The following is a 26,612-nucleotide window of genomic DNA, read 5'->3' on the forward strand; positions in this document are numbered from 1 at the left end:
CACTTATCAGCTTCGGACCTTTGAGCTGGATACATGATTGATCTGGATTTCAAGTGAAAAGATTGAGCGTATTTCAAAAATCATCTTAATGAATGCAATTATAAAATTGCATCATTCACTATAGTCTTTTTTCCTCTTTCTGGTTTTGTAGTGTGAAATGTAATTGCTTTATGAAAGACTTGCCCCTGTTTATCTGCCTTTAGTGTGGGCAGTAACTTTTAATATTGTATTTTTCTCAAGTCATCTTACACACTTTCAATGTTTCCAGTTTCTACTTTCTCCCTTCCCCCTCACCTTTTACCTGTTTATACCTGCCTCAGCATGGAGACACACCCAACACCTCTCATCTTACCAATCACAGTGCAGCAGAGACACACTTAAAAAGTCCACTTCCTGTTTCTGTGTAAGAAAAGAGTCTTATCGAGACTTGGGAGGAAAGGTGATATGTCTTGGACTATAGTTGGGCAGCTGTTTTAGTTACACTGGATTGCTAGACAGTTTGAAGGAGTTTCGGAACACCTTACCCTGGACAGAGACGTGTGTTCCTGTATTCCTTATGTCCAAGTGACAGAGAAAGTGAGAAGGAAAAGGAGGGAGGATCCATGTCTCTCTGTTCAGGCTTGTTTGGGAATTTGAGTAGGGAGGAGGGGAAGGAACCCTGAGAGAGTGGAACGCGGAGAGTTAGTCCTGTAAACATTTGGAGCTTATGTTTTAGAAGAACAGAATGATTTAAAAAGACGTAGGTCAATCAAGAGTATCAGTAAAACATTTATCTCACTCTCCACACTGATCCACTCAGTGAGCAGGCGCAAGTATGTGGAACTTGTGTGTTGCGCAATTCCTTTTAGTTCTACAGTGAGAGTGAGAGAAGAACGCTGTCTTCTCCAGGGACACTGCTCAGGTGAGATTTATGTGAAAAGTCTTTAACATTCTCCCTTTCTTGTGTTCTAAAATTGACAATGCTGTGATTTCCTCAAGAATTCAGTAAATGACTTAGTTTGACTGAAGTTTGCAGTGCTTTTGGTATATGAGCTGTGATTTATTCATAATGTTGTCAGCCATGTTAAAATTTTCATGGTTGTAGACTGTTTTCATTGGCATTGCTTTTGTTAGTTTAATGAAAGTAAAATCATTAGTTGTTTATATTGATTTAAAATGGAATGTATACATTTTTATAAAAAAAGAAAAAAAATTAATTGCAGTCCTTACAAAGTGATTACAAAGTACTTACAATTGTGCTAAAAGTAAAAAATATGTTATAATGCCGATTTCTTTCGGATGTTGTACTGATGTTTTCATGACTGCATAATTATCCAAAGAATTCTAAAGCTTGTTATGCAATGTAGACATTCTGATATAGTTCAGTTTCAGAATTATACACCAGTATATTTACAACAATTCTGCTCTTGTATATTAGCCTAGAAAACATTCATCATAAAAAAATATCATGTTCATGTGCCTGTTTTGTTATTTGGCGTCTGGTACCTCCTTTTCTAAAAAACTTGCATAGCAGACAAATCAACATACAACAATAAATAAACGGTGAATGTCAGTAAATATAATTATCCCTGACAGGTTGTCTAAATTATGTTGCCATGGGAACCAAACGCACAAATCGGACCATCGAGGAGTCTTTACAACTGCCACGCAGCCCAGCTACTCCTGACAGGGACAATCAATCTAATGAGTGGATAAGTCGCGAGGCCAGACAACAAGCTGGTCCAAAAATTCAAGTTGAACGAGAGAGAGCAAGGGCAGAACAGAGAGCTAGAGAGATGGACAGATGGGACAGAGCAATAGAGGGAAGGAGGGATTTGGAGCAAGACCAAAGACAAAGGGAAAGATTTGCTCAATTGAAAGGTAGACTAGAGGAGATAGACTTGAGAGTAAAGGATAGAAGGAGAGAGAAAGCCAGATACACAAATGGAAGAACCACCTTTATTGAACATCATGAAGAGGACAGAGAAAGAGAGAAAGGAGACACTTTTCCCAGGACAATGAGACCAAGTAATGAAAGAGAAGGAAGAACGAGACATTCTCTTGATCAGAGTTATGAACTGATAGAGAGAGGCAAAATTGGAAGTTCGAGGGAAATAGACATGATTGAAATTGAAAGAGAGAGAGAAAGAGAACGAGCTAAGAAAAAAGATAAAGATACCCAGCGATACAGAGAAATGGAAAGGCAGAGAGAGAATGAGCGAAGAATATTAAGAGAAGAGATGAAAAGGAATGCAGAAAGACAATTAGAGAAGGAGGATTTGGACAGACTACGATGGGACCCCAGTAAAAGGGGGAGAAGAGAAGAGAGATACAGAGATGTCAGTGAAAGTGACCAGCAGGTCTTAAGAAGGCGAGAAAAAGACCAAGCTCGAAACAGACCCAGAGACAGAGAAGACCGGTATTATTCTCCACAAACAAGGAGAATTAAAGTGGGAGAGAGAGAGAACTTTTCAGACAGAGATGAGAGAGATGAAAGAAGGAAGGCAGTGCAGAAAGAGAGACACAGATACACAAAAAGTGATGGAGAGACGAATGCTGAAAAAAACAGGGAGGTACCAAAACAAGAGGATGCTGTGGCTGTTAGACTAGATGCTAGAAGTGAGGTAGATAAGGAAAAAGACAGAACCAGAGACAAACTGAGAGAAAGAGAACGGCGTAGAGAGGTGGAGAAGCAGAGGGAAAGAGACAGAAGAAAGGAGAAAGAAACAGTTCTCCGATCTAACAGGGGAGAGCTGAATGAAGAATCTGTGATGAAAAGGTACAGAGAGAGAGAGATAAGAGAGAGGGGTTCGGGCACAGACGATAGAAGACCTGATGGACAAAGAGATCGATTAAAGGGCAATGAAGACAGAAGAAGAGAGAAAGAATTAAATGAAAGAATGTGGAGAGAGCATGACAGAGAGAGAACACGCATACCTCCTGCAGAGAGAGAGAAGGACGTGTATGTGGAAAGGGCAGACAGGCAGAGACAAAACTGTTATGAGGAAGAAGTGACAGGAAGAATTAGGCAAACACAGAGGGAGACAGACAGAAAGGAAGCCCCAAGCATGAGAGAGCGGATACCAGGAAGTGATGTAGAGGCAGACCACTGGAGGAGAAAAAAAATAGATTACTTTGAAGAGAAAGAGAGAAAGCATGCTTCTGCGGGTGATAGGGAGAAAAAAAGAAGCGAGGAAGGAACGGATGCGGCATGGGGGCTAAGGAAAGAAGAGGTAAGAGAAGGCACTGAAAAAGAGGAAACAGAGATGGAGAGAGAAAAAGAACAAGAAATATCGGAGGGCAAAAAGAGACAGCACAGGAAAATGTGGCTTGAGCCTCGGCAGAAGAAGGAAGAAGAATTCAAAGAAAGAGAGCAAGCCAGGGAGAGATATGCACAGCGATACAAAGAGCACAAAACTTCAAGAGGTGAGGAAGAAATATCCACTGAAAGTAAAAATGGAGGAGAAACAATATTGTTGGATAGTAAGGATGTGGATAATGAGAATTTGGATGAAAGGATAGTAAGTGATGAGACGGTGTTTGATAATGAACCATGCATAGATATCTTGCAAACAGAGGCAGAAAATATGGATGAAATCCTGGAGGAGAGTGACAGAGAGGAAGAACAAGGGAGTGATAGATATGTTAATTCTGAGGGTGAAGAAGAAAATGAGGGAGTTTGGGAAGATTTGAGGGACAAAGTGACGTCAGGAGATGATGGTTTTGTGACAGTTTCCAGTGGTGCTGAAGAGGAGGATGAGAGTTATGAGGATTGCACAGAATTCTGGGATGATTCGGATAGAGAAGGTCTAGCCAGGCAATTACCCAGACGCCCCCATTTAAGGGAGCAAGAGATTGAAGCCAAAATGACCAAAGAGAGAAGTGACCACACAGTCACTGTCTTTTGTGTGGTTGGTCAAACTCTTCCTAGGTCAGGATCCATCCAAAACCCACTCTTGGATCACATGGAGCAGGAGGAGACGAGTCAGAACTCATCTTTGGAAATGGGTGGTGTTGCTGGTGATCAGGATGAAGCACCAAGCAGAGACACAGAGGCCAAAGGCACGAGCGCAGACCTCAGTTTGCCCGAGGAGGACATGTCTATCAGCTATGAGACTAAATCCGATAATGCAGAATCTGATCAAATGGCCAAGGAAGTTATCCCATCAGAGGACTTAGTAATTTCTGGGGATGTAATTGCAGAAAAAGACACTGAACCATACCCAGCAGAATCTATTGAGACATTGACCAAAATAGAGGATCATTGGAATACTCAGGTGAAAATGACAGATGGAGAAAACCAAGTGGAAGGACAAAATGAAATGGAAAGTAGTTGCCATTTAGAGGTGACAGAGAATACAGAGAACAGTAAGCGCTTCTCTGCTGCTCCACATGTCAAATGGGCTAAGAATGTGCTCAGCGAGATCTTGGGTTCTACTGAAGACGGGACCAATATTGTATTTCAGCCAAGCACACCTTATGAGCAGGTAGGTGAAGGAACTCCAGCTGAGATGGAAAGTCAAGAAGAATCACCTCTCTATGGCATCGTCCAGAAACCTCGCAGACACAGCCATGAGAGAAAACACATCGACCATGAGTTACTGCATTTCACACAAGAGGACATGAAGATAGATATAGTGGTAGAAAATGTTCTTTTACAGGTAGAGGCACAGTCAGAAGGTGAAGAAGAACTGGATCAACTGTCCGTCAGTCCGGACCTACATAGTCTCTCCTCTGATAATGAGACAGATAAGGAGGGAAACAGTAAGAAGGAGAAGAAACAAAAGAAAAAACCAAGGTGGAAAATTCTAGGCTCTAGCAGCTTCAGAGACTTGGGGCACGAAGTATGGGGAAGGAGGCCTGGGATTCGAAGGACAGTGCAGAAAACGAATCAAGAGGAGGAGGAGGGAGAAGGAGTTGGAAGGGACCGCAGAACCAGAATCTTCACAACAGGTGAGACAAGGCTGAATGTACAATGGTCTTTTGAATAAGTTTTACAAGTGTGCAGCAAAGATTCTTACATGGTTAAAAACAAAAACATGGTTAAAAACAATATGGACACTTTTAAACATGTTGTATTACACTATGACACATTTTGTTTAAGGCAAAATTCTCTTGTAAAGAAATATATATATATATATATATATATATATATATATATATATATATATATATATATATATATATACACATTTTTTGCTAGCTTTTATATTTATATCAGATCAAGCAAGTATAGGAAAACAATAGAATAAAGCACAGAACACCAACAAATAATATGCTCTTAAAATTTAAATAACACCATTTTCAGCATCTGATACTTTGCCCCAACTGAAACTTTTGCAGACACCAGTAGAAGTCACTAAACTTATCTGAGAGTCCTATTTTGTAAAAGAGCAATTTTATGTTTAGGATACATAAAAACATGCATTACCAATAGGCTGCCATGATAATTTTAGGATCATCATAATAGATTTCACAAAGAAAAAGGTTTAACACGTCGCTTTTGATGTGAGTTATTCATATACCTTTGAGCACCACATTTCAGGCACATTGCAGGTACTCTCCTTCTGTGAAATTGGACTTTTAATACTGAGTCTCAGGAATGTATAGTTTTGTTTGTTGACACTGTCTTCAAGTTGACTCACAGTGTAGATAGTCTAAACCTGAAGACAATGTAAGTGCATTGCATTCAGATCTGAGAGCTCTAAGACAGTTTAGGTGTCACACATATGTCAGTTTGCTGCCTTGTTTTAATATTGTAGTCTTGGACAAATCATCTCATTTGAAGCAATATTTACTGAACCCATGTTGCAGTGGTTTGTTAAATACAATTGATAGTAGTACCTTTATTGACTCTGATAATACTGTAGAATGTCTTGTACTAAATTGTGCCTTTTTTTTTTTTTTCGTGCAGAGGATGAATATGATGATCTGAGTAGCACATGGAGTGAATTAGATCTGAGGCAAGTAAACCTTCTGCAGTACATAAGTGACCTAAATAAAATTGGATGGAAAATTAGTTAATCTTAGTAATAATAAGAGATTTGTTTTTTTTAAATTTCTTTTACATTTGTACATAGGCCTGGCTCTTATTTTATAATGCACACTTTTTTTCTCTCTTGCAGGAGTATTAAAGAAACACTTAGCAGGTCAAAAATGAGGAAGTCAAAATATTACAGTAAGTTTGTTTACTTTTGCCTATAGTAAACAGTTTTTGCTTAATCAATGTATGTCACATGCACACAGCTTCGTGTCCTAATTTGAGAGAGGGTTTTAGAAAAAGTAGTAAGCCAGAGCAAAATGGTGTGAAGTAATACGAAGTGCTTTCTGATGCAATTCAATCGGAAAAAGTGAACAGACTTGCATGACGTACATTTGGTAGGAGTGTCCCATATTTTGGCTGCGTCAAGTCGTATCTTCTGTATTTTTTTATGTGCCTCCCGACCTTTTAAACCTTTAAGAACTGATCTGTCACTTTTCATCAGAGCTAGGATAGGTCATCTTTCTGAATTCCACTGAACTGTGGATAGTTGCAGACTTCCACTTCCTATTATATTATTATTGTGCAATAGATTTACGCTGTTTTACATGGAAATGTAAAGGAGTATAGAAGGTTAAATGTTAATTTCACATTTTACTATAAGCAGTTCCTGTTAATCTAATGCCAGAGTGCCATTATCAGCTAAGCAAAGATGTTTTAACATGCATATTAAACACAACACATTTTTATGACTGCATTCTTCTGTGCAGATAACCTGAGGTAAACTTTGACTAATTTGCCAGATATGTACATACCCCTCAAGGCCCTGGCAATCTATACCTGTTTCCATAACCAAAGCAAAGAATGAATATATATATTTAAAAAGCAGCTTTCCCAACAAAATCTAATTATTATTTTATATTTAGTTATTGAAAAGAAGTATTTGAGTAGCATACTAGTACTTGTTTCTCTTCCCTTGGTATGGGCAGGTTTGTGCATGTAAACCTGCATGACAGCTGTTGAGTTGCATTTGAATTTTAACTGGTCTGTGTAGAACTCATTATTTCTAGGCAGTAGTATTGCCTGAACATGTTGCATCATTGAGTGTGTTTTATATCAGTACTCAGTCATTTTGTTATAAAATGTCCAATAACCGAAGAGCCTTTAATGGTTGTTTTATTTGTATACTGAAACAAGGTTTTACGTCTTTGTGTCTCTCTCAGATTCCCAGTTGTATCAGCAGTACAGCGAGGTGGTCCAGAACAGGGAACTCATTCATCAGTCTCATTCTGATGCTAGCTCTGTTTTTGGGGATGCTCAGGCTTTTTCAGGATCCTCATCTCCGTCGCATTCTCCTACTTTTGCTCGCCGGCCCCTCCCACCTCTTCCGCCCGTGCCTCACCCTTATTCTGTATCCCACACCAACTCTGTCTCCAGTGGGAGTGTGTCATTGGCCATACCTCATGACACAAATCAGAGGCCCCCATCACCTCGGCTGTCCAGGTCGCTCACCACCTCGCCCATGCTGTGGCAAGACCTGCCCGGAGTAATAAATAACCCTGAGCTCAAAAATCTTAGCAAGGATGAGAGACGCCTACAGGAGGTACCGTGCTGCTTCAGTCCAAACGCAAAGCTGAATTGGAAATTTTTCCAGGTTTATAAAGCACCCATTTTATCCACTGTCTGTTGTAGGTCAGATTTGAAGTGGTGACATCTGAGTCATCGTATTGTAGCAGTCTGGAAATTGTAGTGGAGCATTTTGTTAAGTGCAAACAGCTCAACATCCTCTTGACCTCACAAGACAAAAACTGGCTTTTTTCCAAGCTAAGTGATGTCAGAACCATCAGTCATAGGTAAGAATAAGCATTACTATGGCAGAGTTGCTCAAGGTTCAGCATGCACTACTAGATAAACATTGTTTTTTTGTAAGCAAATATGTTATTAAATCTGTCTCTGAAAGCATATGTAGAATTTTATACAATTTCAAAATAAAATTTAAATACTAGCTTAAAGCATATACAATTCTTTTCAACTTTATAACTATATATATTTTACATTTATACTTTGATGTAAAATACTGGTTTAAAAAATATTTAATGTCATGTAAAAATTAATTTGTAACTTATTTTTGCAATAAACAATCAGACAAACAAGCAGATAAATAATAATTATAAAATTATTCTAAATTATTCACAAAATGGAAAGCTTTAAAACAAGGACATCTAAGAACTTTAATTAAAACCTACAGCTATCACACTCTAACAATGTCTTAGGGGGGATAAAGAAGACATGGCATATTGTTACCCTGAAAAACTGTTCTTATGTAGTTTTATCCAACCCTCTATCATTTAAGAAATATAGAAAAAAGGATCTGCCTTCTATCACCCCTCCGTGAAAGGCAAATAGGGAATACTTTTTCCTTTTTTTAAGTGGGAGTTAGGTGGGAGCCTCCCACCTATGAGAGGATAGCATTAGGACTTCAGAATTTAGAGTACTGATGTACTGTAACACTGACATCCTCAAAAGTAAACACATTTGTTCTCTACAAGATTTTGCTCTTTGTTTTGTATGAATCTATTCTCTGTTCTAATCTGTACATTTATTGTATTATGCAGCTTCTTCTCCCAGCTGGAGGAAAGAGTAGAGAGTGACATAATGCACTTTACCGTGTGTGACATCATCATCAAACACTGTGCACAATTCCGAGCAGTCTATGTACCCTACCTCACCAACCAGTCATACCAAGACAAGACGTATCAAAGATTAATGTGAGCTTAATTTATGTACATATTTTAGATAAATACCTAAATGGGTGTGGCAGTCTGGGAGACTGTTCAGATGTTCAAAGAAAACCTGTTCGATATTGGTGTGTCTGAATTTTGGCAAACAGCCAAAAAAACCTGCAAATCAGTGTTTTTTGTATTCTAAATGTGTGTGACAGAACTGGGAGATTGTTTCGATATCTGGGAAAACCTGTTAGATTTTGGTGTGTCTGAATTCTGGATAACAGCCAAAAAAACCCCAAAATCATTATTTACAGCCTATAACATACTATGACGCCTCAACTATAAGAAATTATATGTCTACAAAATAAAATGGAAGTGCTTCATTATTTTTTTCAATATATTCTTTATAGATTTTTGCAAATACCACATCAGGTCAGAAGCCACACCATACTGTACATGAACACTAAGGACAATCACACTAAATCACTTTAATTTGTACTGTAAATATCTGCCATACGCATCCATCCCTGTCTAGATTCATGTATATACATACATTTTCTATAGTTTATACTTTTTTTTATTTTATCTACTTTATTTTTTATCCTTAATTCTATTCCTGTTGGACAGTCATACAAAGCATTTTACTGCATGTGAAACACGATAGTGAGGGTTTTTAAAAATCGGCTGTGGAAATGTCCTGGATGCACAGTAGAATCATTAAATGCTGTGGTTGACTGTAGTATAAAGTAATTCAAAGGGGTTTCCCCAGCTACCACACAAATAACAAATGTAACACTGTTGTGTGTTTTTAAAATCTCAAATTCTAAATCCCCCATTCTTTATTACCCAATGGTTCCTTTTACAGGAATGAGAATGCTGGATTTCGCCACATAGTAGAAAAGTTGGAGCAAAGCCCAAAGTGCCAGAGACTTCCTTTTCGCTCCTTTCTCATCCTCCCATTCCAGAGAATAACTCGGCTTAAACTGCTAGTACAGGTACTCTTTAATCTCTCTAACATCTAAGTCTAACATTCCAAGTGTGATTTTTCCATGTTATCACCTGTCTTATCTTGGTTTTCTAAGACATGGCTCACTGCAATTGCCTGACATAATAAAACTATTCCTACAGAGGACAACTAAACTGAGTTTAGAAATGAGCTGTATAAACCTATGTCAGGATAAATAATTGGATCAATAGAAATAAGTTAAACATCTTTCTTTTATACCACCACCATTTCCAAGATGTTTAAACCTTGTCATGAAATATTACAATGCTGTCTGTAAATCATGAAGAAATATATATGGGCTGTTTAGATTTACCATTGGAAAGATTTGAGTAAAGTGCCTGTCACACTCGCATCAATACCACAGACATCCTAACAATTTTACTGTTGTACTGTTTTATCTTTTTTTTTTTTGGAGTTGACTGATAATTTAATTTGTTGAATGCACAGAAGATTTTATTAAAACCGAAATAAAAATGTATGCATTCTAGTACTAGACTTTAAGGTTTTTTTTTAGACTTTGGGTTAATTTCTTACTTTGTGTTAGGTGTCAGATTTGAAGGTAACAAATTCTGCCAGATGTAATTGTTTAACCCTCTATCCAAAGTCTACTTTTGAAGTGACATTATTTTACCTTTTCGGTAATATTTTATTCCGCTTTCTTTCCTACATCTTGATGTCCTGTAGAATATTGTAAAGAGAACAGATCCAAAGACACCAGATGAGGCACAAGCAATTAAAGCCATGAAACTACTGGAGAAGGTAAACACACACACACACACACATGCACACACACACACACACACACACACACACACACACAAAATTGGTGGGGTTAATCAGTTATTCTTAAACTCCCTTACAGATGATCCAAGACAGTAATGACAGTATATCTCAGATGAACAACATTGAATCACTGGTGTCTCTCAATGCAAAGGTGGACTTTGAATGCAGGGTGAGTGTGAGCCTCTCGTGTTGCATTTATATATAACGGCAAGTTTATACTGTGACCTGACAGTAGAGATAATTAGCTGGCAAAAGATTTTTAAAAACTGCACTGTGTGCACATAATCTACAAAACATTTATATATTTTTTTAATTCCTTGCAGAAAAAGTGGTACCCTGAGCAATAAACTAAGTAAATTATAAGTATATCAATTCCAATGCATGCCCTTAATAATTCATTGTTTGTCAAATGTATGTGTGCATGTGTGTTTTAGACTTTACCACTGATCAGTCAGTCACGAAGGCTGGTGAAAGAGGGTCAACTGACAGAGCTGAGGGACTTAATGTTAAAGGAGAAAGAAAGAACTGCCTACATACATCTCTTCAATGACTACTTGCTTCTCTCATTACCCAAAGAGTAAGTTTTTAAAATTGTCTTGACTTTAAAATTGACTGTTTTTGAGATAGAGTGCATCCGGAAAAGTCTTACAGAGCTTCACTTTTTTCCACATTTTGTTATGTTACAGCCTTATTCCAAAATGGATTAATTTCAACAATTTCCTCAAAATTCTACAAACAGTAACCAATAATGACAACGTGAATGTGTGTTTGAAATCTTTGCAAATTAACTATAAATTAAAAACGAAAAAAATCATGTAAATAAGTATTCACAGCTTTTGCTCAATACTTTGTTAAAGCAACTTACAGCCTCAAGTCGTTTTGAGTTTGATGCTACAAGCTTGGGACACCTTTTTTTGGGCAGTTTCTCTTATTCTTCTTTGCAGAACCTCTCAAACTCCATCAGGTTGGATGGGGAGCATCTGTGCACAGCCATTTTTAGATCCCTCTAGAGATGTTCGGGTTTAAGTCTGGGCTCTGGCTGGGCCACTCCTTTGTTATTTTTAGCTGTGTGCTTGGGATCGTTGTCCTGTTGTAAGATAAACCATTGCCCCAGTCTGAGGACCAGAGCGCTCTGGAGCAGGTTTTCATTAAGGATGTCTGTGTACATTGCTGCATTCATCTTTCCCTTGATCCTGATTAATCTCCCAGTTCCTGCGAAAAACAGGATTGGACAGATGATTGGTCAGATGATGAGCGATTGCTCAGTTTGCCCGGGCGGCTCTGCTCTAGGAAGAGTCCTGGTGGTTCCAAACTTATTCCATTTATGAATGATGGAGGCCACTGTGCTCATTGGGACTTTCAATGCTACCCCAGATCTGTACCTGAAATGAAATTTACCCCAGATCTGTACCTCGACACAATCCTGTCTCGGAGGTCTACAGTACCCTACAGGAATTCCTTTGTACATGTGATTTTTGTTTCATTTTGTTTATGTTCAAGAATCATTATGTCATTATGGGGTATTTTTTGTAAAATTTTAAGGAATATAAATAATTAATTTAATCCATTTCGGAATAAGGCTCTAACATAACAAAAAATAACAAAAAAGTGAACCGCTGTGAATACTTTCCGGATGCACTGTATCACATACACCGACCAGGCATAACATTATGACTTATAACTTTATGACCGGTGAGTGAATAACACTGATTATCTCTTCATCATGGCACCTGTTAGTGGGTGGAATATATTAGGCAGCAAATAAACATTTTGTCTTAAAAGTTGTAAGAAGCAGGAAAACTTGGTAAGCGTAAGGATTTGAGTGAGCAAGGGCCAAATTGTGATGTCTAGACGATGTCTAGACGGTTCAGAGCATTTCCAAAACTGCAGCTCTTGTGGGATGTTTCCAGTCTGTAGTGCTCAGTATCTATCAAACGTAGTCCAAGGAGGAACAGTGGTGAACCGGTGACAGGGTCATGTGCGGCCGAGACTCATGATACACGTGATGCATGTGGGGAGCGAAGGCTGATTTGAGCTCCTGTAGCTCAAAATTGCTGAAGAAGTTAATGCTGTTTTATGCTTGAAGGGGTCCGAATTGTTTTGACAGCAAAAGGGGACCAGCACAATATTAGGCAGGTGATCATAATGTTATGCCTGATCGGTGTAAATCAAACACTTCAGCTTATACACATTGCAGAACACATTGCCGAATTGACACACACTCGTTAACTAGTAATATAACAGCATATCTTCTGTTTTTGTAGAGGTGGTCGGTTTACAGTGATTGATCACGCTCCTGTATCAGAACTGAAAGCCGAGAACTGCAGAATCAAGCTACATTCCCTACAGAAGAACATCTTTCGTCTGCACATGGGACAAAAAGCTCTGTTACTACGAGCAGAAACACAGTGAGTGAAACAAATTCTATATGTTGTATTTTTTGTTTATATCCTGAGAAGTGAGCAGTAGTCTGTCATGTGGCGACCATAAGTGGGCCCGAGTCTCAATCTTCATCTCAAATGTAAAAGATAACAGACAGGTTTAGGTTTAACTATTTCCCCTGCAACATTTTAATGTCATATAAAATGACAAATCCAGTGCAGATGTCATGGAGCCAAGAAAACACTGGATTTAAAGTTGCAGTCCAGAATGTGCATTTCTGTTAGGACTGAGTGGCTAGTTAGCTATGTGTGAGATCATGGGAACAATGGCTAACACCGGTATTAGTATGAAAGCTCAGGAAGTACTGCATAAGACAATGGAAGACTGGTTTATTTTCAGACGATTGTGCCTAAAATCGGGTATATTCAATAATGTGATTATTGCATACTGCTGTACAGCAAGTGCCTGCCGAGGTTAAATATGCCAGACATTTCATAATATTCCAGCAATAATTTGCAATACCTACTAACCACCTCTTTGATTCTGCAGGGCAGATAAACTGCGCTGGATCTCAGCACTCTCTCAACCTCATCCTGAAATCGACTTAACAGCCGCAAAGGGTGTGTGTCAATTTCTATCCAGGGAGGAAGTGGTGTCATTACAAACAAGCAAGGCCGATCTGTTGTAATATCTTGTCTTTCCTCGTACACAGACATTCCACAGATGCAGTGTATTAAAGCCTTCATTGCGCAGCAACCTGATGAACTCAGCCTGGAGAAAGCTGATGTCCTGCTGGTTCAACAGAGCACTGATGGTAAGAATTTCTGTGTGTGTTTTTGTGTACTGACATATACAGCTGTGACTGTTTAGTGCTGCTATGTACAGTATAAACATCAACTAAATTGCACAAAATCAAAGTTAAAAATCAATAATGATATTGCCTGTTCTTGTCCCCAAACATTATATGGAAGATTAATCATGATCAGTCTCCTAAAACAAATAATTGCTGGCTTTTGCAATGACTTTAACATTTCTATATCTTCTCATTTTATATGTTTATATCACAATGCATCCATAATATATTAACTACACGATAATATTAAGCGATGTATTTGAGGAGGCTACATGATTACTGATTAGAAAATAGACCTGGTGTTGATTTTTATGCAATCACTAATAAGGTTTCACTGGATTTATTTCCACACATACATTATTTGTGTTTCAATACATGTTATAAGTTTACATTCTTAATTTTAATTAAGTTTATATTCACACGCTGCATAAAGCATGCAGATTATGTCTTAGCAGATCATGAATACCTTGATCCCCTTCTGAAAAAGATGTTTATCTAGATATGATGGGTTGAAAGTATGAAGACACCTGACCATCACACCCAAATGTGTTTGCTTTATGCCCAAAATGCTGCTATAATGTTGGACATAACAAATCCAACCTTGTTCTAGTCACAGAAGTTACAAAGGCCCTGTACACAAAAAAATGGTGTCCATCAATACATGGTTTAACTAAGGTAAGATAGGAAAAAATTAATATGACCAGCACAGAGCCCTGACCTCTACCTCTCTTAACTCCTTTGGGATGAACTGAACACCAGGCTTCTTTACCCAACATGAGTACCTAACCTCACTATTGAACTTGTAGCTGAGGGAGCAAAAAAATCCCCACACCGCCATGCTCCAAAATCAGACATCAGTCATTCTCTCTGAAAGAGTGGGTTTTAGTCTAACTATAAAGGGAGCTTAAAGCTGAAATGAGATCAACAGCAAATGTGATGTGATGGTCAGATTTTTCCCCCCAGCTTTTTTTATATATGAAAATGCGAACAACTTATGCATACAATGGTGGTGTCTTTTTATGTAGTTTGGCAATTTCTCACCATGCCAGTTTTTCCACAACCTTCAAAAAACAGGCTATTGGGTTTATCGGCTATGCTAAATTGCTTTTTGATGTGAAAATGTGCATAAATGCCCCACAATGTCCAGGCAACCCATATTACCCCTGCCCAGTGCTCCCAGGATAGGTTCTGGATCCATAATGATTCTGGTTGGGTTAAAGTTTTGCTAAAGATGAATGAACGAATACATTTACTCAGTACTCAAACTGAGTCAAGTCTTATGGGGGGTCCCCAGTTGTTGTGTAATTCAGATATTTTTTTACTAAAATAATCTTGTCTATCTTTTACTTGTCATGGAGTGGTCCTAATGCCTTATGCCCCCAATTAAATTTACTAATAAAAGCATTTTTTTCCCCTGAAGGCTGGGTGGAGGGAACACGTCTGTCAGACAGACTACGTGGATGGGTTCCTGAGTCTCACCTGGAAACAATAGTCAGTGCAAAGGCCCGTGAGCGTAATCTGATAGACACGCTGAAGATTACAACTGCAACAGCCACAGTGTGAAGCATTTGTAAGCATCTCATTTGACGCCGCTGTATCTCAAAAATCTGAAGCAGTCAAAAAACTATAAGGAGTGATGGAGCTTCAAGAGCCGTGAACACTGAAGATTGGGGATCTTAAACCTGTTCTTAGATTTTTATTACATTAAGGTATTACTGAAACCTTGAATGTGAACTATTACTTATTAGATATAAAGATTTTTATATACAATATTTCTATACTCCTGGTGCAGAAGCACTAAGGATAAAATATGTCCATGGACATCATGGTACACAGTGTACATGTTTTGCTTGTACAGAAAACGGAATATGTTTATAAACCAGTGTTGTATTTAGACCAATGCACATTCTTGAGGAACAAAAATGTCAACATCCCCTTTACACTGACCAGCACACATTAGCATGCCATAAAAATCTTTCCTGCTGCATTTCAGATAGATTTAACATTTTCTGACCAATTCTTCAATGCTACATAATATGTAAGTACATCATTGGGAAGATCCTTTTTTTTTTTTTTTTTTAAGGTCATTAAAATGAACTGTATTACATTGGATGTGGCAAATATTATAAATAGCCAGTAACTATATGTGAATTTAGTTTGCACCTTATCACAGTGTGCCAAAGTCGAGGATGTAATTTGGTATATACTTAAAAATGAAATTGTAATAAAAGAAAAAGGCGGATAAACAAGGATTCAGTAGGAAATCACTTTAGTGTAATTTATAGACAATTCAACAGGATGCTTCATTTGTTTGTTTCAGCATGACAATACCAGCATTGAATAAACAATTTCTTGGCTCATGATGAGATAAAACACTTAGTTTTACAAATAAAAAGGGAAACAAATTGTTGAGTGTATCGCCATAGACATCAACCTTCACAGAATAACGAGACTATCCTTCTACATTTTAAAACGTTTACAGAAAGTGATTGGTTCCTGAGGCATAACTGAAATGTGCAGCAGCCCCAACCCGTAATCAATGATAAAGAACATCATAGTGACATTAGAGGTACGAATACGCCATTAAAATATGAGGATGGTTGTGAGGTGACGAGTGCCGTTTCTGCAATCTACTGCCTTTTTGCATTAACTATGTGAAATCAGAGTAGTCCTAGTAATATACTTTAAAACCACACACACGCACAATTCTGAGGCGCACACTCAGCAAGTTATTTACATACACACATGGGCTACGCATATACACATCTGAACTTATCCCAGTTATGATCTGAGGTTTCACTATACATTTTTCTCATGCTCAACAGTCAGTGATGTCCATAAAGAGAGAGGTCACGAGTCAGGGATTTACACCAACACAACAATGATTCCGCTTTATGGAGACATTATAGGCCTAAAGAAATGAAGTGTCTGAGTTGGTGCAGTTTAGCACAGTATAAAATAAAGAGCACAGGTGTGTGTACCCCTTAAACTATCACTGAACAGTTCAGCAACAGAGTAAGTGCTGAAAGACATGAACCACAAACATATACATACACAGACGAAAACACACGCTGGCCTTCTGGAATGTAGCTGAAAACCCCCTGATACAGTACGTCAGTACATTGAACATCACAGAACTATTGAGGGTACAAGGCTCATGCCCAAGACAGACAGCTCTCATAATATACAGACTTCTATATACAAGTGACAGTATCTAGCAAACAGTCTTCCTGGAAGCCCAGCCCTTTTCAGCTCTGTGTGTGTGCACTGTGGAGAAAAACAGAGGTAATACAGTACGGTCTGATTTAAAGTACACCTGATCTGAACAACAAGATGGAGGTTGACAAGGTGTAGATGTGCTCTATGGTGCATTAAAATACAGTGAGGGATAGTATGATCCAACATGTCAGAAATCACTCGCTCCCGTCCGATTACCGGCCATCGGCTCCTTTAACCTGGTGGGAGATAACACAAAGGGAACTCATGTTGAATCTACTCGCATTGGCATTAACAAACGTGTTGAAATAAATAGGAATCTGAAGCCAGATTCAACAGTTTATTTGTGTTTGAATAAAAACATTTCATAGTGTTCATAATACGGGTGTGTGCAGCGATTTTACCTGTAAGAGATTGGAAGGAGCAGATTGTTCTTCTTAAGCGCTTGAACTTTGCTGCGGGTTTGAGGGTCCAAAGAGACGTAGCAACGACGTGCATAGTCCAGCAGCTTCTCTTTGGACGGGTCAAATTCGCCCACCTCGGCCAGCTTCTCTGGAGCCACAAGAAGCAGCTCTGCAATGGGAGTTGTGGAGGCCACTGTGTTTCGGTCCACCCCATGGATTTGGAAAGCCTTGGACATGTTCTTCAGCCGCTGGTATGTCACCAGAATCTTCTTATAACGAAACAACACTCCAGCAGCGTCCTTCACTGCGACACAAAAAGACATTCTGAAGCTGAAAATTGTCACATCCTTTACTGGTGTAGACAGTGTTCCTTTCAAAGCTTAATCTCCACATTATGTAAAGGCTGAAAAATTTAACTGCTATGGCAAAAAGGGGAATCTTTTGAAACGATAAGCAATATGACTACCAGGAGAGTGACAATGTGATAAAAAAAAAAGGGTTCACATCATTTGCTTTTTCTCGCTTTTATAGCTGGAGGTCCTAAGACAGGCTGGAGTTTCTCAATTTATAGATAGGTGCTAGGACGCAAGAAAAACGTCACCAAACATTTTATTTCTTCTGACATTAAAATCCCCGACTCTACCTGTAACTATCATTTTCTCTTTCCCTTTCTCAATTCACAATGCAGGACATTATTTTCTATTATATACCTGTAATCTGTGATAAATTCTCAAGAAACCGGGTCGCTCACCTCTCTGTCTCTCTCTGCCTTGGGCTATTCGGAACACTCTTCTCCTCTTCAGGACAGGGTGGCCCCCAGGGGGCCTTCCAGGAGCACCCAAATTCCTTATAGTCATGTTTTCTGGCATCACATCCTCCCCAGACATCATTTCGTCTTCTTCCAGGTAACTGTCCTCCAAATATTCTTCGTCATCTCCCAAAAGTGAGAGTGACTCTGAAGAGTGAGGGAACACTTTACATTGGCCAGAGAAATGTACTCATACTCTTATGGACAACAGTAATATGCATTAACATAAGCTACTTGTTATAATAACAAGCTATAAGCTATAATTATAAGCGATAAAAGAAGGTACAGAGATGAGGGCCACCAACAGTATATAAACATGCAGTAAATAGTACAATGGCCAATTTTGATTTATGTGCACAAATACACACACACCTGGAAGATCATTCATAGATCTGTTGTTACTACTACTGCCACTGCTGCTACCTCCTCCTCCTCCTCCTCCTCCATGGCTGTGCAGAAGAGGCTGAGAGTGGGAGGGACCAAATATGGAACTTATCTGGGCACTAATTGGCCCAGAACCAGTGCTCAGAACTTTGGCGTTAGTTGGGGGCTGCTGGGCAGACCGCTGTAGGAATGACTGACGGCTGGCTGAACGCCGAACCTCTGCTTGCTGATCTAAAAAGTTAATGATTAAATAGCAGTTAACGCTGATCACCACAGTACTGACACTGCTTAGGAAAACACGGCATGGACTCTGACCTATCGATGTATATTCTACCTTTTACATACATATAAATTAATAAAATATGCACACAATACATTCAAGGGTTTATGACATATGTATACAGCAGTATCCTCCTTCATCAACAAGGACATTGGGCTGGGAGTAAATGTATGGCTATGATAGCTAGTTCCCAGGTTGTGGTAGAACAATATGAAAATCAGTTCTGACATTGCTGCTTAAGGAACCACCTGAAACTCTTCAAATAGTAAAAAACTCGGAGATGAAATCAAAACCCTTACCGCGTTCATTCTCTCGTCGTCTCCTCCATAAAAAACTGCGAGAGTCATTACCTAAATTAAAACAGAAATAAAAAGAAAAACCAAGAATATCTAGAAACAATAAATGCAAGACAGCTGTTACAGTCATCTCCTGAATTACTGGAACCCTTCTTCAAAACATTACACAAAATGATTAATGTTTTTTTTAAGCAGTAGAAGTATTCTTTTTAAATACTATTTCCTCCAAAAATCATTATTTGTTGTTCTATTTGACCCTTCCCTTTAAATCTATAAATCTGAAAAAACCCAAATAAGACAGAAGCTCAAAGGAATAAAACAAACAAATAAACTATTACTTTTTTTTTTTTTTCATTTTTCCAAGTGCCAACAATCCTCAAAAAATGTGTTCCATATAAAGCAAGTTCCCCTCTCGTGCTATCAGTAATTTTTTATCACTTTCTTTCTCACCATTGCTTTCCTGACTCTTGGTCGAAAATATGAATCGGTCAAGTTGACAGCGGAGGAAGTCTCTCTCCTCTTCCAGATCTTCGATGCGCTTTTGCAGCCATGAGTTCTTTTCCAGAGAAATTTGTAGCTGTGTGCGCAGGTTTGTGATCAGCAAGTAGGAGCTTGCAGGTGCTGGAGGATCATTACCTAATTTTGTGCATAAAGACCATATACAAAGATACACATGTTGAGATGTTCTAGAACATGTTCTAGAGTAATCAAAACAAGTACTTCACACACATTCGCATGCCAACAACATAACTGTTTTGTTATTAGTTGGTCTACAACATACAAGTTTCTGGGTGAATTCTTATTATTTTTTTTTAGTGAACAAAAAGTAATTTAACGTATATTTAATGGTGTTTTCTTTTTTGGCCTGTAACAACGGCCAAAATGCTAAAACTCTTATGTAATGCTAAAACAATTGAGTGAGCATTTCACTGTATTAGGTATGTTACGTGTTTGTGTTGTTTTTTTCTACTGTCCCCCACCCCCTTGTGTTGGCGCTCTCTCTCTCTCTCTCTCTCTCTCTCTCTCTCTCTCTCTCTCTCTCTATCTATCTATCTATCTATCTATATCTATATATATATATATATATATATATATATATATATATATATATATATATATATTGTAATAGAGGCCTGAAAAAAGGACCAATGAAGAGCAAGAGCCTGGGGGGGTGGGGGGGGGAGGGTTAGGAGAGTGAGAAATGTTTGCTAGTTACCCTGTTGGCTAGTTGCTCTGTTATATTACCTCACCTGGTTTAAGAACAAGTAAGAACGTGCGCACACCTACATTCTACCATGTAGGTATTACCATTGTTTAGACACCCTAGGTTAGAGGGCGGGTGCCACCTCTTGTATTTTTCTGATAGCGTAGCCTAGTGTAGTCAGCTAGTCTGTTGCTGTTTGTTAGTCAAGTTAAGCTTCCAAAATACAGTCTAGAGCAGTCTTATTCCTATGTTTATTTCTTTGGCACTGTCCATGTTTTCTTGCCTGTGTGAGTCTAGTCTTCTTTACGCCTTTGAACACCTTGAAATTTCTGCCACTACACTTGACCATTAAAGCAGTAACTACTCTAACCTTTTGTCCTACTATTTTTGTCCAAACAACCGTGCAACAACTAAATGGTTATTGTTCCCACACTCCCATAGGCCTAGCCAAGCTGGGAAAGTAACAGGTATCTCAAGCATTTGAATGCTCATTTACTAGTTCAATAACTGTATGTAAATGAGGCTTAAGTGACACATATACAGCGACTCGCAACAACAAAGTAACTGGAGACTATTCAGATTTGGCAAAAGCATGCAACATCTGGAAGTTGACAAAGTTGAGAAAGATAAAGACAGTAGCACACATGCTATTTATCCTGAAATGGTTGTGAAAATGGAATGCTAGCTGCACCCCCTGTTGATCAAAGTTACTATAGAAATGCATACCTGCCACTTCATTGTACAGGGACTGGTGAATGATCAAATGTTAAACGTTCATGTCAAATGTTTTTGAAATAATAAGGGCTTAACGTCTCAATGCTGAAAACATCTCTCCCAAAACCTAAAACTTGTAAACCTGTGTCTTTAATAGAACTGCAGAATGGTATTAAATGCTAAGTTAAGGAGGACAGAATGGAAAAAATATGCTTTAAGGGTAAACAAAACAATAGAAAGTAATGAATTGTTTGTTTAAATTGCATAAATATAAATCCAATCCAATTTCAATAAAATGTTCGGTCTTAAAAATTGCCGCGGTATGGAATAATTGTAATGCAGACTCACATTGACTGTCGAAGTTTTGGTCGTTCTGGTTGTAAAAGCCACCCTGCTGTTCATAGTTGCTCTCCTCAAACGGGATGGAGATTTCATATGCATCCTCATTTTTGGGGGCTTTGAAAAACAAAAGCAAAATAAGAACAGAAAACACTGACAGCAGGAACCTTTTTTAACGGCGCTCAAATACATTCTACGTGTCAGAATCATGACAATTGTAATTATAACATAACAACATGCGTATAACCGTTTATTAAATGTGCATATGTTACATAATGCGGCGCAATCCTTGTTCATGTTCATAACAAAAATAAAAAATAAAATAAAAATCTTAATTATATACACTTTCTAGAAACCTTTTCTATTTTGAAAACAGATTTTCTTTGGTCATATGCAACGGTCAAATGAATGCAAATGGAGGTAATCTATAAAACTTAGGAAAGGTGGTATTGAAAATACAATGCGACGTAATACTTGTAATACTGATATGCCTTCTAACAGAAACTGACATCTACATGAGAAGCTTAAAGCATCTTCAGAGAACCCTGTTTGAGAGAATGCTGTGGTTGTGATTGGACATAAAGAGCGAAGTAAAACTGTTGAGTTTTTACTGTTCATATTATTATGACTGCAGTTGAAGAGAAGACATGGTTTATTTGAAGAAACAGGTCAAATGTATTAGTCCAATTATTTCTTGATCATTCAAGGTAAACCTGCATGCATGCAAAGGATGAAACCTTTATATAGAAGGGTTTATATATATGCAGTTTGCAGACCCTGGCCTTTATGGAACTGAGAGTAAGATAGAAATCTTACTTTGCAACTCTTGGGGACTGGCATGTTTCCTAGTCGCTGTTTCTGCATCGTTCATATTTTCCATTTGCTCGATTCTGTGTGTTTCAGGCTGATTTCACATAAACATACAAATGTTACACATTTCCGAAGTGCAGCAGAGGAACAAGCAGCTACCACACAGTCTGATTGTACACATAACCATGCAACAGCAACGCAAATCAGACGAGGATTTTTTTTTCTATTTTCATGGAATGATAGATTAGCTAACTGAGCTAGCGACAAATATTAGCTGGATGAATAAATAAATAAACAGCAGCACTGTGACACCTGGGCCGGGAACAAGCGCGTACCCAGATATCTGATGAACTAAATATAAGATTGCACGAGTCACGACGCCATTTCGTGTTGGAATTGAGTTGTGGTTAGAAAGCACGAGCCCGGAGCTGGAGGCTAAAACGCTGCTCGCGGAGGAGGAAAATCTCCATCATTTTCCCATCGTTTCACCACAAAGAGGCACGTGAGAGGCACAAACCGTTTAGTGGTCGCGAACTTCTGTATCAGGCGCATATAAAAGAAAAAAACTAAAAAAATTACAATAGTATTAATTACAAATAAATAAAAGTTCAATGCACTTCTGTGTATCAGGGTGTTTAGATAAAGAACCGCTAACAATAACAATTAAACGTCTTTTCCCCCGTGCTGCCGTCGCTCCCCAAATATGACGTACTTCCGCATCTCTCTCTCCCTTTCTGTCATCCAGAGAGAGAGAGAGCGTGTGTGTCTGTGTGAGAGAGAGAGTGTGTGTGTGTGAGAGAGAGTGTGTAAATGAGAGAGTGAGTGTGTGAGAGAGAGAGAGAGAGTGAGTGTGTGTGTGTGTGTCACACACACACACACACACACACACACCTCACTCTACGTGCACAGGTAGGTGGTGGTGTTACTAAATAATCTTGATATAAAAAAAGGGAGGGGGGTGCCCTTTTTCAGTTTCAGCACATGCCCCTCAAAAGGTCTGTGCACGGCCCTGTGTGTGTGTGAGAGAGAGAGAGTGTAAATGAGAGAGTGAGTGTGTGAGAGAGTGAGAGTGTGTGTGAGAGTGTGTGTGAGAGAGTGTGTAAATGAGAGAGTGAGTGTGTGAGAGAGAGTGAGAGTGTGTAAGAGAGAGTGTGTGTGTGTGTGTAAGAAAGTGTGTGTGAGCGAGAGAGAGTGAGAGAGAGAGAGAGTGGGTGTGTGTAAACGAGTGTGTGTGTGTGTGTGTGTGTGTGTGTGTGTGTGAGAGAGAGAGTGTGTGTGTGTGTGTGTGTGTGTGTGTGAGAGAGAGAGAGAGTGAGAGAGAGTGTGAGAGAGAGAGAGTGTGTGTGAGAGAGAGAGAGTGTGTGTGTGAGAGAGATGTGTGTGTGTGTGTGAGAGAATGTGTGAGAGAGAGCGAAGTGTGTGTGTGTGTGTGTGTGAGAAAGTGAGTGTGTGTGTGTGTGTAAGAAAGTGTGTGTGAGAGAGTGTGTGTGTGTGTGAGCGAGAGAGAGTGTGAGAGAGAGTGTGTGTGTGTGTGTGTGTGAAAGAGAGATAGTGTGTGTGTGAGAGAGAGAGATAGTGTGTGTGTGTGAGTGAGAGAGAGTGAGTGTGTGTGAGAGAATGTGTGAGAGAGAGAGAGAGAGTGTGTGTGTGTGTGTGTGTGAGAGAGAGCAAGAGAGAGCGTGAGTGTGTGTGAGAGAGAGAGCGATAGAGAAAGAGAGTGTGTGTGAGAGCGAGAGAGTGTGTGTGTGTGTGTGTGTCCCAGGTGTAATGTTGGTGCTGGTGGTACAGTGGTATAATGACTTTTATAATGTCATTATTGATTATTAATATTAACTATATAAATCAGCTTAAACGTCAGCATGTTTAATCCAGTGTTGATCCAGTTTTCTGACTCAGAATGGAAAGAAACACACAGCACACAAAAGCAGAATGGTCAGGTGATACAGGAGTGTGAATGTGGATCTGGAAGAAACAAATGAGCTGGTTAAAAATATAAATCAAAAAAAGATTTCAGAAGGATATCTTAGTAGAAGGTAGGTGTAGGTGATGAGATCATTTTTTAAAGCACATCATATGTGTGTGTTACATGTGTGTGAATAAGAGGAAGGGCAGTGGAGTGGTGAGGTTGCAGGGAGAAGAGGTGGAGAAGGTGGATGAGTTCAGGTACCCGGTAGTCAACAGTGCAAAGTAATGGAGAGTGTGTTAGAGAAGTGAAGAAAAGAGTGCAGGCAGGGTGGAGTGGGTGGAGAAGAATGACAGGAGTGATTTGTGATAGTAGGGTATCTGCAAGAGTGAAAGGGAAAGTTTATAGGACTGTGGTGAGACCTGAGATGTTGTATGGTTTAGAGACAGCAGAGGTAGCAGAGCTGAAGATGTTGAGGTTTTCTTTGGGAGTGATGAGGATGGACAGGATTAGAAATTAGTTTATTAGAGGGACAGCGCATGTAGGACGTTTTGGAGACAAAGTGAGGGAGGTGAGATTGAGATGGTTTGGACATGTGAAGAGGAAGGCCTAAGAGGTGGTTTATGGATGTGGTGAGGGAAGACATGCAGTTTTGAGTTGAAAGAGGCAGATGTACAGGACAGGGGGAAACGGAGATGGATGATCCGCTGTGGCGACCCCTGTTGGGAGAAGCTGAAAGAAAAAGAAGATATGTTTGTGTGTGGTTGATCTTTTTTTTTTTTTTTCTTTTTTTTTTGCTGCACACGTTATCAAGTGTGAAATCTAATTGGTGTTATTGATTTCCTGTCACTGATAAGCCTCAGGCTGAAAAAAGGCCACCTTTTTCTTATTCACCACGTTCCATCAGGACATCATGTCTGCTGAGAATGAAGGACTGGCCCATTGTAAGAGCATCCGGGTATTCGCCATGACCGTGGACCTCTTTGAGATTTCTATAGTACTGCTTGGAGTCTTTGTGCCACTCGAGGTTGAAGGTCAATGCTTCGGTGATCTGCTGGTCTACTCTGGCTTGCTGTTGGTCCCGATGTCCATAGTTGGCTGGGTGATACAGTGGCAACATCAAAGGCCTGAGCTTAGTAAAAGTGTTTTGGTGTAACCAAGTTGACCTCAGCTCGCACACTCAGTAACTGAATACGCAAGAGCCGCCGCACAGCATAGGCTGATCTTTGATTTCCGACGCTCAAATCTCCAAGAATAGTACACACATATACATATATTTATCTGAAATAGAAATTGTATCTAAACTTTAATACCTCAGAAAAATCTAATATATTATATTTAAAATTATACAACATTAAAAATTCATAGGTATCAAATGGTTGTGTATCACAGCATGGAAATGTAACTTATGTTACAATGGGAATTTTTCTGGTTAATTTAATTTGTTTTCCTCTAACCCTACAATTTTATTGTCCATGGATTAATAATTCAAATTATGCCTATAACATTTTTGACGCAGGATTTCTCACATGTATACCATTACTATCACTGCTCTATCCATATTTATACTTAGTACATTCAATTTTTATTTACACATTTTTTAATATTTTCTATTAAATAATTAAACAGGAAGATCTGATTAAAGACTTGTTTCAAAGGTCAGAATGGTAAATTTCTTACATTTATGCTTTGTGTTAGTGCTTGGGTTATTTATTCAGGTTAGCATTTTTATTTAACTATGATGCAATTGCATATTTCAAACTGTTTGGATTAGTATGGAAACTGTATTTGATTAATATTATATAAGTAGGTAAATAAAATACACCATCTTCCATTTTTAATAAATATTGTATTTACAAAAGTACTTTTTGTACTTTAATAATACAGTCTGACGTGTTCACATAAACGTCATAAATTAGTGAATAGTTCCAGTTCTCGATACTTTTAAATTGTCGACACGGTCTTTCATACACAAATTTCGAACAAACTTCATGTTTAAAGACTGAAACTCACATAAATCTCTTGAGGCAAATTTTCACATCTTGTTACAAGAATACTTAAGAGTTTAAAACAAATGTTTTGATCAATATGGTGGTGCGTTTTCAAATCCTGAATTTAACAGACCTCATGTTAAAATCAATTTTGCAGGATGTTGACAGGAAGGAGGGGTGGCCAAAGAAAGATAGCCAAACAGATTTCTGTTTGTTCAGACTCATTCCAAAGGCTAGTGTGAATTAACAGTTGTGGCCAAGTTTAACATTTTCACATTCATATTTATGTAGTTTGACAACTGTAAATAGATCTGCTACGAAATTAATTAAAATGCCATTTAGCAGGCGATGATGTGGCTGCCAAATTTACAAGTTGAAAAACAGGTCTATGAGATGATCTGCTGGAGTGCTGAGAATCATTTGTGCAGCACATAGCAGATTACCAAACAGTTGGTGAGAGCTGAGTGACAAAACCAAAAAAATAGAACTGCACTGCAATATTAAGTTGGTACACAATAACATAGAAGGCTTAAACAAATAACCGAGGCTCCACC

The 26,612-nt window shown here is 38.7% G+C and overlaps 2 protein-coding genes across 5 annotated transcripts; one reads left to right on the forward strand and one right to left on the reverse strand.

Moving 5' to 3' along the window:
* The first annotated feature begins 388 nt into the window (after positions 1 to 388).
* arhgef5 (Rho guanine nucleotide exchange factor (GEF) 5) lies at positions 389 to 16,072 on the forward strand. 2 transcript variants are annotated; one of them, XM_046846413.1, is made up of 15 exons: positions 389 to 901; positions 1,576 to 4,932; positions 5,894 to 5,942; positions 6,105 to 6,157; positions 7,183 to 7,562; positions 7,652 to 7,812; positions 8,575 to 8,727; positions 9,551 to 9,680; positions 10,376 to 10,450; positions 10,554 to 10,643; positions 10,909 to 11,051; positions 12,739 to 12,882; positions 13,406 to 13,476; positions 13,569 to 13,670; positions 15,130 to 16,072. In XM_046846413.1, exons 2-15 carry the CDS (start codon positions 1,596 to 1,598, stop codon positions 15,270 to 15,272), a joined length of 5,031 nt encoding a protein of 1,676 aa, XP_046702369.1. In that variant the 5' UTR covers positions 389 to 901; positions 1,576 to 1,595; the 3' UTR covers positions 15,273 to 16,072. The 2 variants fall into 2 exon arrangements, with proteins under 2 accessions (XP_046702369.1, XP_046702370.1); XM_046846414.1 differs by having other exon boundaries at positions 390 to 901; positions 3,911 to 4,932.
* ccdc106a (coiled-coil domain containing 106a) lies at positions 15,962 to 22,906 on the reverse strand. 3 transcript variants are annotated; one of them, XM_046846416.1, is made up of 9 exons: positions 22,682 to 22,906; positions 22,171 to 22,258; positions 21,364 to 21,471; positions 19,548 to 19,733; positions 19,101 to 19,151; positions 18,510 to 18,752; positions 18,081 to 18,284; positions 17,330 to 17,633; positions 15,962 to 17,164 (listed from the first exon to the last, which is right to left on the reverse strand). In XM_046846416.1, the coding sequence occupies exons 2-9, from the start codon at positions 22,232 to 22,234 to the stop codon at positions 17,116 to 17,118; spliced, it is 1,209 nt and encodes a 402-aa protein (XP_046702372.1). In that variant the 5' UTR covers positions 22,235 to 22,258; positions 22,682 to 22,906; the 3' UTR covers positions 15,962 to 17,115. The 3 variants fall into 3 exon arrangements, with proteins under 3 accessions (XP_046702372.1, XP_046702373.1, XP_046702371.1); XM_046846417.1 differs by having other exon boundaries at positions 22,500 to 22,906; XM_046846415.1 differs by having other exon boundaries at positions 22,171 to 22,906.
* Positions 22,907 to 26,612: the final 3,706 nt, after the last annotated feature.

The sequence above is a fragment of the Silurus meridionalis genome, chromosome 4 (assembly GCF_014805685.1).
Source record: "Silurus meridionalis isolate SWU-2019-XX chromosome 4, ASM1480568v1, whole genome shotgun sequence".
NCBI classification, from domain to species: domain Eukaryota; kingdom Metazoa; phylum Chordata; class Actinopteri; order Siluriformes; family Siluridae; genus Silurus; species Silurus meridionalis.

Coding starts and splice junctions, on each gene's coding strand:
- arhgef5 (XM_046846413.1), top strand. CDS start 1,596: ATGGGAACCAAACGCACAAATCGGACCATCGAGGAGTCTTTACAACTG. Junction 8,728..9,550: donor AAGACGTATCAAAGATTAAT/GTGAGCTTAATT, acceptor TTCCTTTTACAG/GAATGAGAATGCTGGATTTC. Junction 10,644..10,908: donor AGGTGGACTTTGAATGCAGG/GTGAGTGTGAGC, acceptor TGTGTGTTTTAG/ACTTTACCACTGATCAGTCA.
- ccdc106a (XM_046846416.1), bottom strand. CDS start 22,234: ATGGAAAATATGAACGATGCAGAAACAGCGACTAGGAAACATGCCAGT. Junction 17,634..18,080: donor AGGCAGAGAGAGACAGAGAG/GTGAGCGACCCG, acceptor TTTGTGTCGCAG/TGAAGGACGCTGCTGGAGTG. Junction 17,165..17,329: donor CTCCTTCCAATCTCTTACAG/GTAAAATCGCTG, acceptor ATCTCCCACCAG/GTTAAAGGAGCCGATGGCCG.